The sequence below is a fragment of the Thalassophryne amazonica genome, chromosome 22 (genome assembly GCF_902500255.1).
Source record: "Thalassophryne amazonica chromosome 22, fThaAma1.1, whole genome shotgun sequence".
Classification (NCBI taxonomy): domain Eukaryota; kingdom Metazoa; phylum Chordata; class Actinopteri; order Batrachoidiformes; family Batrachoididae; genus Thalassophryne; species Thalassophryne amazonica.
In genome coordinates this window covers 4047217-4060341 of record NC_047124.1, presented here as the reverse complement: position 1 = coordinate 4060341, position 13125 = coordinate 4047217, and the positions used below count along the sequence as shown (strand labels likewise).

General features: G+C 42.7%; 2 protein-coding genes across 2 annotated transcripts in view; both read right to left on the bottom strand.

The window, feature by feature from the left end:
* Positions 1-13125, bottom strand: part of mdm2 (MDM2 proto-oncogene) — a 387699-nt gene that overhangs the window by 252584 nt on the left and 121990 nt on the right. The window lies entirely within an intron of this gene.
* On the bottom strand, positions 889-13065 carry cwf19l1 (CWF19 like cell cycle control factor 1). Its single transcript, XM_034163251.1, has 14 exons — positions 12797-13065; positions 12440-12524; positions 11496-11580; positions 11273-11374; positions 10822-11036; positions 9327-9442; positions 9022-9106; positions 8331-8480; positions 7639-7768; positions 6982-7061; positions 3536-3745; positions 3338-3457; positions 3068-3165; positions 889-1140 (listed from the first exon to the last, which is right to left on the bottom strand). The coding sequence occupies exons 1-14, from the start codon at positions 12817-12819 to the stop codon at positions 1005-1007; spliced, it is 1635 nt and encodes a 544-aa protein (XP_034019142.1). The 5' UTR covers positions 12820-13065; the 3' UTR covers positions 889-1004.

The window sequence follows — 13125 nt, the reverse complement described above, 5'->3', positions numbered from 1 at the left end:
GATAGGGAAGTGTGGGATGAGCTGCTTGGTCTACTGTCACTGTGACCTGGATAAGTATCAGAAAGTGACTAAAAATGTGTAACAAAAGTGATTACACAGGACAAAGTTTAAAAATGTTGAAATTTACCAAATTATTGATCAGAATTTCAAAAATATATGGAAGATGAGGTATTATTGGGTAAAAAAGTGATCAATTCAGTTTAAACGGTGAAAAATTATTTCAATTTTGATTAAGTTTTTGGTTGCTCTGAGATTTAAGACTAACTCTTTGTTCAGTCACCTCAGGTGATATTGATAAGGCCAAAATCAGTTTTTGGCTTGAATAAAATTTGACCTCATTCAGTTTTTTTTTTTTTTAATTCACAATAAGTAACTTTTGGACAGAGCTGTGGTGTCTGACATGAAAACCGCCAACATCCCGCTGTCACTTTAACAAGATCACTTTAGGTTCTACACTAAAATATCTTCGGGCAACATGAAGATAAATCTGTAAGAATCTCTGAAAAGTGCTTGTGACCAAAAAACAAACTTGTTTGTTTATACATTTAAAAAAGAATTTAAAACCATTCTGCTGGAGTTGGTGGGGGTTCATATGCACAGAGAAACAAGAGTTTTTATAGATTTAAATTTTTACTTTGAAGGAGTTTCTCTGCACAGAAAAAAAATCCTCTTTATGGTCAGTTTGTGGATTCTGTACAAACTGCAGCATTCTGACCGACAACTTAAACATCTCACCGAATTAACATAACTGGAAGTCATTATTTTTCCTCCTTCTCCCAACTAAGTGAAGATTTTTACTAAAAGTGTTTATTCCACAAACTCAAACATGAGATGTCGCCGACTTCCTGTGTCAAAGAAACTCGTGGAAAAGTCAAAGTGGGTCCATTTCTGCAGAACCAGTTCTGTGTCTGGAGAAACAATTCCAAACCTCCCATTTAAAAAAAAAAAAAAAGTTCCATCTCCCATGGTCGCAGTGGCATGCTGCGACAGTCGCCGTGTCACTCTCAGGAGAAGTCGTAGGGCAGGAAGTCCTCCCTCAGCTTCCGGCTGCACTCCTCCTCCTCCTCTCTGCTCTGTTTGCACTCCTTCCAGTCGGCTCGGGTCGGGATGTTCAGCACCGCCTCGCTGGCCAGAACCTCCCTAAACGCACGCATTCAAAACCCACATTAGAAATACAACCCCTGGCAAAAATAATGGAATCACCGGCCTCGGAGGATGTTCATTCAGTTGTTTAATTTTGTAGAAAAAAAGCAGATCACAGACATGACACAAAACTAAAGTCATTTCAAATGGCAACTTTCTGGCTTTAAGAAACACTAAGAAATCAGGAAAAAAAAATTGTGGCAGTCAGTAACGGTTACTTTTTTAGACCAAGCAGAGGGAAAAAAATATGGAATCACTCAATTCTGAGGAAAAAATTATGGAATCATGAAAAACAAAAGAACACGCCAACACATCACTAGTATTTTGTTGCACCACCTCTGGCTTTTATAACAGCTTGCAGTCTCTGAGGCATGGACTTAATGAGTGACAAAGAGTACTCTTCATCAATCTGGCTCCAACTTTCTCTGATTGCTGTTGCCAGATCAGCTTTGCAGGTTGGAGCCTTGTCATGGACCATTTTCTTCAACTTCCACCAAAGATTTTCAATTGGATTAAGATCCGGACTATTTGCAGGCCATGACACTGACCCTATGTGTCTTTTTGCAAGGAATGTTTTCACAGTTTTTGCTCTATGGCAAGATGCATTATCATCTTGAAAAATGATTTCATCATCCCCAAACATCCTTTCAATTGATGGGATAAGAAAAGTGTCCAAAATATCAACGTAAACTTGTGCATTTATTGATGATGTAATGACAGCCATCTCCCCAGTGCCTTTACCTGACATGCAGCCCCATATCATCAATGACTGTGGAAATTTACATGTTCTCTTCAGGCAGTCATCTTTATAAATCTCATTGGAACGGCACCAAACAAAAGTTCCAGCATCATCACCTTGCCCAGTGCAGATTTGAGATTCATCACTGAATATGACTTTCATCCACAGTCCACGATTGCTTTTCCTTAGCCCATTGTAACCTTGTTTTTTCTGTTTAGGTGTTAATGATGGCTTTTGTTTAGCTTTTCTGGATGTAAATCCCATTTCCTTTAGGCGGTTTCTTACAGTTCGGTCACAGACGTTGACTCCAGTTTCCTCCCATTCGTTCCTCATTTGTTTTGTTGTGCATTTTCGATTTTTGAGACATATTGCTTTAAGTTTTCTGTCTTGATGCTTTGATGTCTTCCTTGGTCTACCAGTATGTTTGCCTTTAACAACCTTCCCATGTTGTTTGTATTTGGTCCAGAGTTTAGACACAGCTGACTGTGAACAACCAACATCTTTTGCAACATTGCGTAATGATTTACCCTCTTTTAAGAGTTTGATAATCCTCTTCTTTGTTTCAATTGACATCTCTCGTGTTGGAGCCATGATTCATGTCAGTCCACTTGGTGCAACAGCTCTCCAAGGTGTGATCACTCCTTTTTAGATGCAGACTAACGAGCAGATCTGATTTGATGCAGGTGTTAGTTTTGGGGATGAAAATTTACAGGGTGATTCCATAATTTATTCCTCAGAATTGAGTGAGTCCATATTTTTTTCCCTCTGCTTGGTCTAAAAAAGTAACCGTTACTGACTGACACAATTTTTTTTTCCTGATTTCTTATAGTGTTTCTTAAAGCCAGAAAGTTGCCATTTGAAATGACTTTAGTTTTGTGTCATGTCTGTGATCTGCTTTTTTTCTACAAAATTAAACAACTGAATGAACATCCTCCGAGGACGGTGATTCCATAATTATTGCCAGGGGTTGTAAATAAATAATCTTATTGTCTCAAACTATTTTATTCTTTGCATTATTTAACTAAGTTCCGCTTGATTTGTGCTCTTAAAGTATCAGTTTGCATTCAAAATGTTTCATTTGTATTCTCAAGTTTATTAAAAACTATTTGCATTCAAGGTAAAAATTCTTGCTCTTGGATTTTTTTACTCAACACGTTGACAGTAAAAGTCTGATTGGACGCCAACCTGCCGAACTGCAGAGGAAAATGTTTTTGGATCCGGTAGAAGAGTTTCTCCCCCGAGTCCAACTCCACATAGAAGTAAGGAGTCCCTGGTGGAGCGATCTGACAAACAAACAGCATTGAATAGGTGCATTTATATTGAAGGGAAACAACTGTTATTAATATGATAAATGAAAGATTTAGATCTTTGTGTTCCTAATATTTTGTCACTGCGCCGACTCCTGCAGTGTGTGTGTGTGTGTGTGTGTGTGTGTGTGTGTGTGTGTGTCGTGACCTGTTTGAGGTCCGTGTGTTCAGGAATCTCCATCAGCTCCATCTGCTGATCCTGAGCCTGGACCATGAACGCCTCTTTGATGTCGTCTGTGGTGCAGCGGTCCATCGGCACCGGTACCACCTGAACATCAACATCTTCAGTTTCAGTCCGACCTGTGGACCCGCAAATGGGTCAACTGGCACCGCTGTCGGTTTGTACCTGCAGCTGTAGATGCTGGCTCCTGTAGTTCCTCTCAAAGAGCACGCAGCGTTCTCCTTTACTCCTGTAGAAGCTCCTCAGCGCCGACTTGTACTTCTCCATCTCCTCCACCACCTCGGAGCTCAGATCCACCACAGACTGGTAGTGACCGATGGGGAGGATCAGCACATGGTGAGGAGTCAGACCGCCTTTAGCCACGGCCAGGTAACACTGGCAAGACAGGAAGCGACACACTTCATTACCCTGAACTGAAACTGACCAAGTGTGTGTGTGTGTGAACAAGGTAATTAAAAAAAAACTAGTTGAACGGATTTTCACCAAACTTGGTGAGAATATTATATGACTTGGACAAGTATCTTGATATGATTAACTTTTGGGGAGACTTATTATTTGTATTACACACAAAATCCAGAGACACATGAGATGCACAATTCTGAGTCACTGCCACCTCCACCTGGTGCTAGTTTGTCTTTTTGCAGAATAACTGAAAAAGTAAAGAACAGATTTGAACTAAATTTGGTAAGCAGATAGATAATGTCCCAGGAAATAAGTGATTCAGTTTTGGAGGTGATCCAGAATATATCCTGGAACTGACATCCAGAAGAATGTTTGTCACATAGCCATGCGGCAGATTGGCGTGCTGTCCAGGGTGTACCCCGCCTTACACCCTATGACTGCTGGGATAGGCTCCAGTCCCCGGGACCTGATATTGGATGAGCAGTTGATGAGTGTGTTTGTTTGTCACATAGAAACATTTTGATGAAATGTGGAGAGCAGATGAATAATGTGGTATTTTATTTTGAAGTGATCCCAAACAAAATTTTGGATCCAGAAAAATAAAAATTTTAGCATTCAGAAACGTTCAATTCAAAAATGTACACTCAACAAAAATATAAACGCAACACTTTTGGTTTTGCTCCCATTTTGTATGAGATGAACTCAAAGATCTAAAACTTTTTCCACATACACAATATCACCATTTCCCTCAAATATTGTTCACAAACCAGTCTAAATCTGTGATAGTGAGCACTTCTCCTTTGCTGAGATAATCCATCCCACCTCACAGGTGTGCCATATCAAGATGCTGATTAGACACCATGATCAGTGCACAGGTGTGCCTTAGACTGCCCACAATAAAAGGCCACTCTGAAAGGTGCAGTTTTGTTTTATTGGGGGGGATACCAGTCAGTATCTGGTGTGACCACCATTTGCCTCATGCAGTGCAACACATCTCCTTTGCATAGAGTTGATCAGGTTGTCAATTGTGGCCTGTGGAATGTTGGTCCACTCCTCTTCAATGGCTGTGTGAAGTTGCTGGATATTGGCAGGAACTGGTACACGCTGTCGTATACGCCGGTCCAGAGCATCCCAAACATGCTCAATGGGTGACATGTCCGGTGAGTATGCCGGCCATGCAAGAACTGGGACATTTTCAGCTTCCAAGAATTGTGTACAGATCCTTGCAACATGGGGCCGTGCATTATCCTGCTGCAACATGAGGTGATGTTCTTGGATGTATGGCACAACAATGGGCCTCAGGATCTCGTCACGGTATCTCTGTGCATTCAAAATGCCATCAATAAAATGCACCTGTGTTCTTCGTCCATAACAGACGCCTGCCCATACCATAACCCCACCGCCACCATGGGCCACTCGATCCACAACATTGACATCAGAAAACCGCTCACCCACACGACGCCACACACGCTGTCTGCCATCTGCCCTGGACAGTGTGAACCGGGATTCATCCGTGAAGAGAACACCTCTCCAACGTGCCAAACGCCAGCGAATGTGACCATTTCCCCACTCAAGTCGGTTACGACAATGGAGTCAGGTCGAGACCCCGATGAGGACGATGAGCATGCAGATGAGCTTCCCTGAGACAGTTTCTGACAGTTTGTGCAGAAATTCTTTGGTTATGCAAACCGATTGTTTCAGCAGCTGTCCGAGTGGCTGGTCTCAGACGATCTTGGAGGTGAACATGCTGGATGTGGAGGTCCTGGGCTGGTGTGGTTACACGTGGTCTGCGGTTGTGAGGCTGGTTGGATGTACTGCCAAATTCTCTGAAACACCTTTGGAGACGGCTTATGGTAGAGAAATGAACATTCAAGACACGAGCAACAGCTCTGATTGACATTCCTGCTGTCAGCATGCCAATTGCACGCTCCCTCAAATCTTGCGACATCTGTGGCATTGTGCTGTGTGATAAAACTGCACCTTTCAGAGTGGCCGGCATACTCACCGGACATGTCACCCATTGAGCATGTTTGGGATGCTCTGGACCGGCGTATACGACAGTGTGTACCAGTTCCTGCCAATATCCAGCAACTTCACACAGCCATTGAAGAGGAGTGGACCAACATTCCACAGGCCACAATTGACAACCTGATCAACTCTATGCAAAGGAGATGTGTTGCACTGCATGAGGCAAATGGTGGTCACACCAGATACTGACTGGTATTCCCCCCCCCTATAAAACAAAACTGCACCTTTCAGAGTGGCCTTTTATTGTGGGCAGTCTAAGGCACACCTGTGCACTGATCATGGTGTCTAATCAGCATCTTGATATGGCACACCTGTGAGGTGGGATGGATTATCTCAGCAAAGGAGAAGTGCTCACTATCACAGATTTAGACTGGTTTGTGAACAATATTTGAGGGAAATGGTGATATTGTGTATGTGGAAAAAGTTTTAGATCTTTGAGTTCATCTCATACAAAATGGGAGCAAAACCAAAAGTGTTGCGTTTATATTTTTGTTGAGTGTATTAATGGTGAACTTCAGTAACATTTTGTGAGCAGATGAATAACGTTCGAGGAAATAATTTATGTAATTTTTGAGTCGATCCAGAACATATTCGGGATCTGGGATCCAGAAGAACATTAGATATAACAACACTGAACTCAAAATGTTATAACTGGATCTTGATGAAATTTTATGAGCAAATAGATAAATTCCTAGGAAATGAGACTTGATGCTATTTGCAAGTGAAAGTGTGTATTTTGACGGAGGTGTGCGCTCTCTGAGTGTCTTCTAGTTGCTACATTTACTAATTTAAGATTAGTGGTCACATGTTTCATCCACAAGGGGGCAGGATTTTGTCAGTTTATCTCGGTCACTGAGAAGCAGCAGATGATTCGGGAGCTAACAGCTAAATACAAGAGACTGAAATTAAAAACACAAACAGAACCGTTAGTCACCGACTGCTCTTCACGGGTTCTTCAGCTGCTCTGATTTTTCAGACGTGGGGGCATAAGCGGTTAGCAGGGTTTCCTCTCAAACAGAAGGTCCCCGGTTCGAGGCCTCCGTGTCTTATTCTCTCTAAACATCTGAAGTTGTGTCAACAAGAGGATCCGGAGTAAAACCTGTTCCAGTTCATAACGCGGATCCACATGGCAGGAGATGCCTAAAGAAACCCTCCGTTGGCGGCCTGTGGGACTTACTCACGTGTGTTCCGATGCTGATGACCAGGTGTTTCTCCACCTGAGGACTGGACAGACAGAACCAACAGGGACCAGACGGCTGAGCTGCAAACACAAACTCACAACGTAACGCTGCCAACACAAAGAACGGCGAGAAAGATGTTCTGGTGACGCAGACTGAACAGTCCGCCCCTAAAAATCGGTCCACCCTGCCTGCACTGTACATGCGTCATTTCGGACCACAGCGGCTCGTCTGACTCAGACTCTCTTCAGCCAAAGTGATCAAAGGGAATAATGTGATTATTAACCATCAGATGACAAAGTAAAACCTCTTAAATCATTCTAAAGTCAGTTTTAAGCAGAAACGAGGTGATACTATGAGACATTTTGAAATGACCAAAGCACAGTGAACGCATCAGTTAGCCGCTCGCATCACCGCGATGCTCTGATCAGTTCCTCCGTCTTTCATTATGAAATAATGCTGAATTTTTGTGGAAATGTTTGTTGTAGAAAAACTTCAGATATCTGTGGCTGAGACAGATGATGACTGGAGGCAGTTTGACGCAGAAACGAGGTGATAAACGGTGAACCGCGGCTGATGACACATGCGCAGTGAAAGCAGGGCGGACCAATTTTTTAGGGGGTACCGTTCAGTTGGCGACACCGGCTCAGGTGGACTCACGAGGCCTGCGAGGCTGTTTGTGTTGTCCCTGCTGATGTCTGTCCCCATCTGACGGTCTCTTCCTGCCGCCACCCCGAGCCGCGTCGCCCTGCTTCCTGCTCAGATCAAAGAAGAACTGCCCTGATGGTTCCTGAGGACAGAGGACAAAGAGCTTTGACTTTGGACTCAGATTAGGTCTGAGAGCACAGCTGCACCCAGCACAACACTGAACCACCCTGGGTCCTGGATGGCAACCACCCAGGCAGACAACTGGTCCATCCCCACATCTTCAAAGTAACCATCTATCTGCTGCACCCAGGTGAAATGTAGGCGTGTACTCGACCTTTTCCAGCTGCGAGGTCCTCAACACTGAGACACCTGCATGCTGGATTACATCCAGAGAAACGCACCACATGGCATAAATGATAGCAGACGCTCCCTCGCAGTACAAGTGGTCCTCCTCATCCGAGTCTCCCTCAGTACCCGCTCGTGTGACATAAAGTCACTCCAGCAGGACCCGAGGATCCTCCACAGAGACCTGGTACCAAAGACATCCAGTCATCACCTTAGGACACCGGATAGAGTCCAAGTCTCTCAACCTGCTGGACTCACTCAGTAAAACAAAGAACATGAAGTCATCACTTCTTTCACCTGATATCAGTTTTGAGACTCAGGAGGTTTTCTGTTCTGTTTAGTAGTATTTTTTGTTTTACCTCGTCTTTTGTGCTGAAGTCTGTCCTTTTCTTCTCGCTCTCGTCTTTCCTGGAGTGTCTGTAGGGGTTTTCGGTCACGTCCTGAGGCTGCTTCACCAGCTCTGAAGGATCCAGAGTCTTCATGGGGATGATGTTGAAGGCGTACAGATACTAGTGCACACAGTGGAGTGAAAAAAAAAGTTAAGAATATTTTTTATGTTTTTTTTGTTTGTTTTCAAATCCAAATCAATCAAATTAATTAAAAAAAAAATTTAAATCAATGCATAGGATTTGCTACCTTTATTTAAAAAAAAAATAGTGTAAACTGAGTATATTTGGACTGTTGAACAGACAAAAGAAGCATTTTGAAGTTACACAAGTTTTTCTGCCATTTTACAAGCTAAAAGTTTAATCAATTAACTGACAGATTGATAATGAAAATAATAATAAATAGCTGAAGCCATAAACTATCTTTTGTTGAGTTTTGGACTATAAATAATAACTTAAAGATGTTCAGGTCCTTTCAATTGTAAAGGTTATTTGAACTGTAAACTGAAATTCTGTTGTACCTGCATTAATGGAAAATGTCCACCAGGTGGATATATTGCTCCACTTCAAGAACCAGAGTTCAGGCTGCTGTGGGACACGACAGCAAACATTCTGCTTCTCATAGTATGTATAAATGTAAATATATATATATGTCTCAAGACACCTTCTTTTTGGCAGGGTTGTTAACGGTTGCCAGGGCGATGAAGCGACTGGTGTGTTGTGCACTTTCCTGGAGAACAATGTGGTTCCTGAGATTGAAAACACACAGTTTATACCATAAATCTTTGCACTGCAAAGTGTATTTAAAGATTATCAGTGTGCATGAAGTCACATCTCAATCACAGACAGAAAAAAAACTCAAATATTATTAATCCTTTAATTGAATTAGAGCACCCAAATTAAACTAACCCTCACTTTATGGGATAATTAACAAGGCTCTGTACAGACACTTCGTTCATAAAACTGCACCTGTACGGCAGCCTTTCATAGTGAGCGCCCTCTAGTGCAGAGAAGTGATAGCGCGGCTTCAGTTTTTCGGCCAGACTGGCAATGAAGCCGCTTCCACATGACTTGGTGTTCACGTCCTGCAGCAGGCAAACACACAGACGAGAAAAGTTTTGCTCCAGAGAGTTTCTGAACAATAAACACAGAGAAAACAATCAGGTGAAGCTGGAAGTGAGAAAGGAAACTAATTATTATTTTAATGGTTGTTTGTTTTGTCTGGAAAATATAAGAAAAAATGGTCAACATCATGTTGTTCAGAGGTCAAAAACCCACGGGGCGGTTTGCAGCCGAGTGTGAAGCGTCCGGGATGAAAATCAGCACCTCCAAATCCGAGGCCATGTTTCTCAACCGGAAAAAGGTGCTTTGCCCTCTTCAGGAGGTCCTTGCCTCAAGTGGAGGAGTTTAAGTATCTCGGGGTCTTGTTCACGAGTGAGGGACAGATGGAGCGTGAGATTGATAGACTGATCGGTGCAGCATCTGCAGTGATGCGGTTGCTGTATCGGACCATTGTGGTGAAGAGAGAGCTGAGTAGGGGGGCAAAGCTCTCGATTTACCGATCGATCTACGTTCCGATCCTCACCTATGGTCATGAGATTTGGCTCGTGACCGAAAGAACGAGATCGCGAGTACAAACGGCCGAGATGAGTTTCCTCCGCAGGGTGGCTGGGCGCTCCCTTAGAGATAGGGTGAGGAGCTCGGTCACTCGGGAGGAGCTCGGAGTCGAGCCGCTGCTCCTCCACGTCGAAAGGAGTCAGTTGAGGTGGCTTGGGCATCTTTTCCGGATGCCCCCTGGACGCCCCGCTGGAGAGGTGTTCCGGGCACGTCCCATTGGGAGGAGGCCCCGGGGAAGACCCAGGACACGCTGGAAGGATTACATCTCTCGGCTGGCTTGGGAATGCCTTGGGGTTCCCCCGGAGGAGCTGGGGGAGGTGTGTGTGGATCAGGAGGTCTGGGCGGCTTTGCTTGAGCTGCTGCCCCCGCGATCCGACTCCGGATAAAGCGGAAGAAAATGGATGGATGGATAAATTACATCCTACAGGATTGTTTCTCTATTTTACAAAATTTCTGGTTCTAATAGAAAAGTTAAAATTCTGACAAACCATCTGACACATTCGGTACTATGTAATATGTTCAGTACTTTGTATTACCAACACATTTCTGTTTTCCAGCACAGGACATGACTCCTGAATACTGAACGTCCCAGGTCCCAAGTACAGGTCCTGCTTGCAGGATTAGTTCCTGATGATAGTTCCTAAACTTTGATCTTAATGTACATTAGAAGATGATGCTGGTAAATAAAAATAATAATAATGATTCTGGTGCTACTGCAGGAACAAGATTGGAGCTCCCTGCTGAGGTACCAGTGCAGGAACCATCACAGCAGTTTAGCTCTGCCTCACTCGTTCTTGAACCAGATGTCACGTGTAAAGACATATGGACGGCTAGATGGTGCTGTTACCGGGTAGTTGCCGTAGTGCCACACTCCTCTGGGCCACTGTGACGTCAGCAGGATGTCGACTCCTCTGAACTTGGAGCTGCTGGTCAGCGGGGTCACCAGGGCCAACAAGTCTTTGGACGTGAAACAGTGGGCCGGGGCCGGTTCCTGGTGGGCCTCCCGGCCGCTAACGTAAGCAATCTGTAAACCCGACGCACCCGTGAACACACCACGACGACCTGAAACATGCAGAATAACTCACACTGATTAGGAAATTATACGTCTTGCAGTGTATTTGAAGATTATAATAATTATCTGCATCATATATAACGGTGTTAACTATTTAAAAAAAACTACAGTTTAAAGCAGTTGAAGAGACATAACATAGAATCATATCTAATTTAAACTGATTTAAACCAGTTTAGCATAATTCTAACACTAATTAGAGTCTAAAAAAGTGTCAGTAGCATCTCACCGAGATAGGTGATGTTTTCTGTCAGTTCACAGCCGTCAGCACTGGGGAAATACTTTACCATCTCCTGGCTCGCTGCGCCCAGGATGTAGGTGTGAATAGGAGCTGCGGAGGGAACACACAACAGAAAATCAGGAAACTTCAAAACCTGAACACAGATTCCATCATCAGGCACTCAGAGCCTGAAGTCCTAAGTCCACCTGACAGTATGGACAGCTGTTCAGACCTTTTCTGTCTCCGCGCTGGTACTCCTGCCACTCCGCTTCAGCCTCCGCCGTCGTCCCAAAAAACTCTCCAACACACAGCAGCAGCTGGACACAAATAGGACCAAACACAAAAAAGAAGAAAAAATAAATAAATAAATAAAATCAGAACCATAACCTCCAGCACGATCTGAAATGTCCCGGCTTATAATTATTTTACAACTTTCTGGTTGTGCCTCTTCATCTTCAGCCAAAACAAAAAATTGTTGTGATTCCTTGCCATAAAAAAATTGGTAAAAGACCCTGTTAATAAATACCTTAGAAATATGTATGTCTCTCAATGTATGTCAAACTCTCTAAACCCATGTTAACACATTGTTGCATTTCTGCTGAGTGTTACGTGAGGTTAAGTTTGCACTGGATCAATATGTTCCTAATATCTGCACAGTAATTTACTGTACTCTTCTTAAGATATCTGCCTGCACTGAAAGTTTATCTTGTAAAAACTAGTGTCTTTCATTATGTTGTTATTATGTGAAAAGACATAACAGCAGGCATGGTTCTACCAACACAAGGTCCTGTTTTTGTGTCTTTTCAAGATTGACACAGTTAGCCACATGGCCTAAAGCATCCATGGCATTTTTTGATCACGTAAGCACACATGTGGGAGGGCCACTTCTTTATCATGAATGGATGTCTATAAAAACCTTACTGTAAACAATGTTTGGGGTCTTTTTCAGATGGAGCTCCCACAAGCTCCGTCTATGAGAGAACCAGATCTGATCAACTTCACGTGAAATGAATAAATTGTCATTTCTGTAATAACAGAGTCTCTTTGATCCAGGACAGACCCAAAGAACTAGGGCTTTACAACCCTGATCTGTCCCAACAGGTTTGCGTTCCAGTTCCATGTCAAGATTTCCATAAAGTTTCAGTCAACAAACAAACAGTGTCAGTAAAGTCTCACATCAAATTGTCCCGTTTTCTTCTGGATGGTTTGAACCCGCTTGAACAAAGTGTTTATTCGTCCTTCAACATCCCCGCAGGCCAGACTGTAAACAAACAAGTAAACAACTGTAAACAAACTAATGTAAACACACAGTGTGACACACCACAAGGACAATAAACAAAGACAAACATTAATTAGTAATCATAGTAAATATTTGTCAAAAAACAGAGTCTGCAAAGGGTGATTATTTTCACTGTTAATCGGTGTATTGATTATGTTTACGATGACTACATTAACCATCCTTTAAATAACATATTTTTACGAGACGTTCAAAAAAAACACAATCAAGCATTTTATAAACTAAATCAAACTTACACTCTTACGGGTTGTTCTCCCATCTCTTTGCGAAATATTCGGTTTCTTTTTTAGTCTGTTAAAACGCAGAATTTATATTAAAATTTTAAAAGAAGTTAAAAGATTATGTTGCAGTCCGTTTCGGTCCGTCAGCAAAAACGGCTCGAAGAGTGGAACCTTTGACGGGTTTTACAAGTATATAAATTACGTGTTTTCTAAGGATAGAATGCCGCTTTAAAATATATTTAGTTATATTCAATAGATAATTATTTACAGCTTGATTAGATTTTTTTGTGTGTAGTTTAGTCGACACTATTAAATGTTCTTTGATTCCTTACCCCGCGGGTTTT

Excerpts from the sequence above, each read along its gene's own strand:
- cwf19l1 (XM_034163251.1), bottom strand. The coding sequence starts at position 12,819 with ATGGGAGAACAACCCGTAAGAGT. Across the intron at positions 12,525-12,796 it reads GGAGAACAACCCGTAAGAGT|TCTGGCCTGCGGGGATGTTG; the intron begins GTAAGTTTGATT and ends GTTTGTTTACAG. Across the intron at positions 9,107-9,326 it reads TATGAAAGGCTGCCGTACAG|GAACCACATTGTTCTCCAGG; the intron begins GTGCAGTTTTAT and ends TTTCAATCTCAG.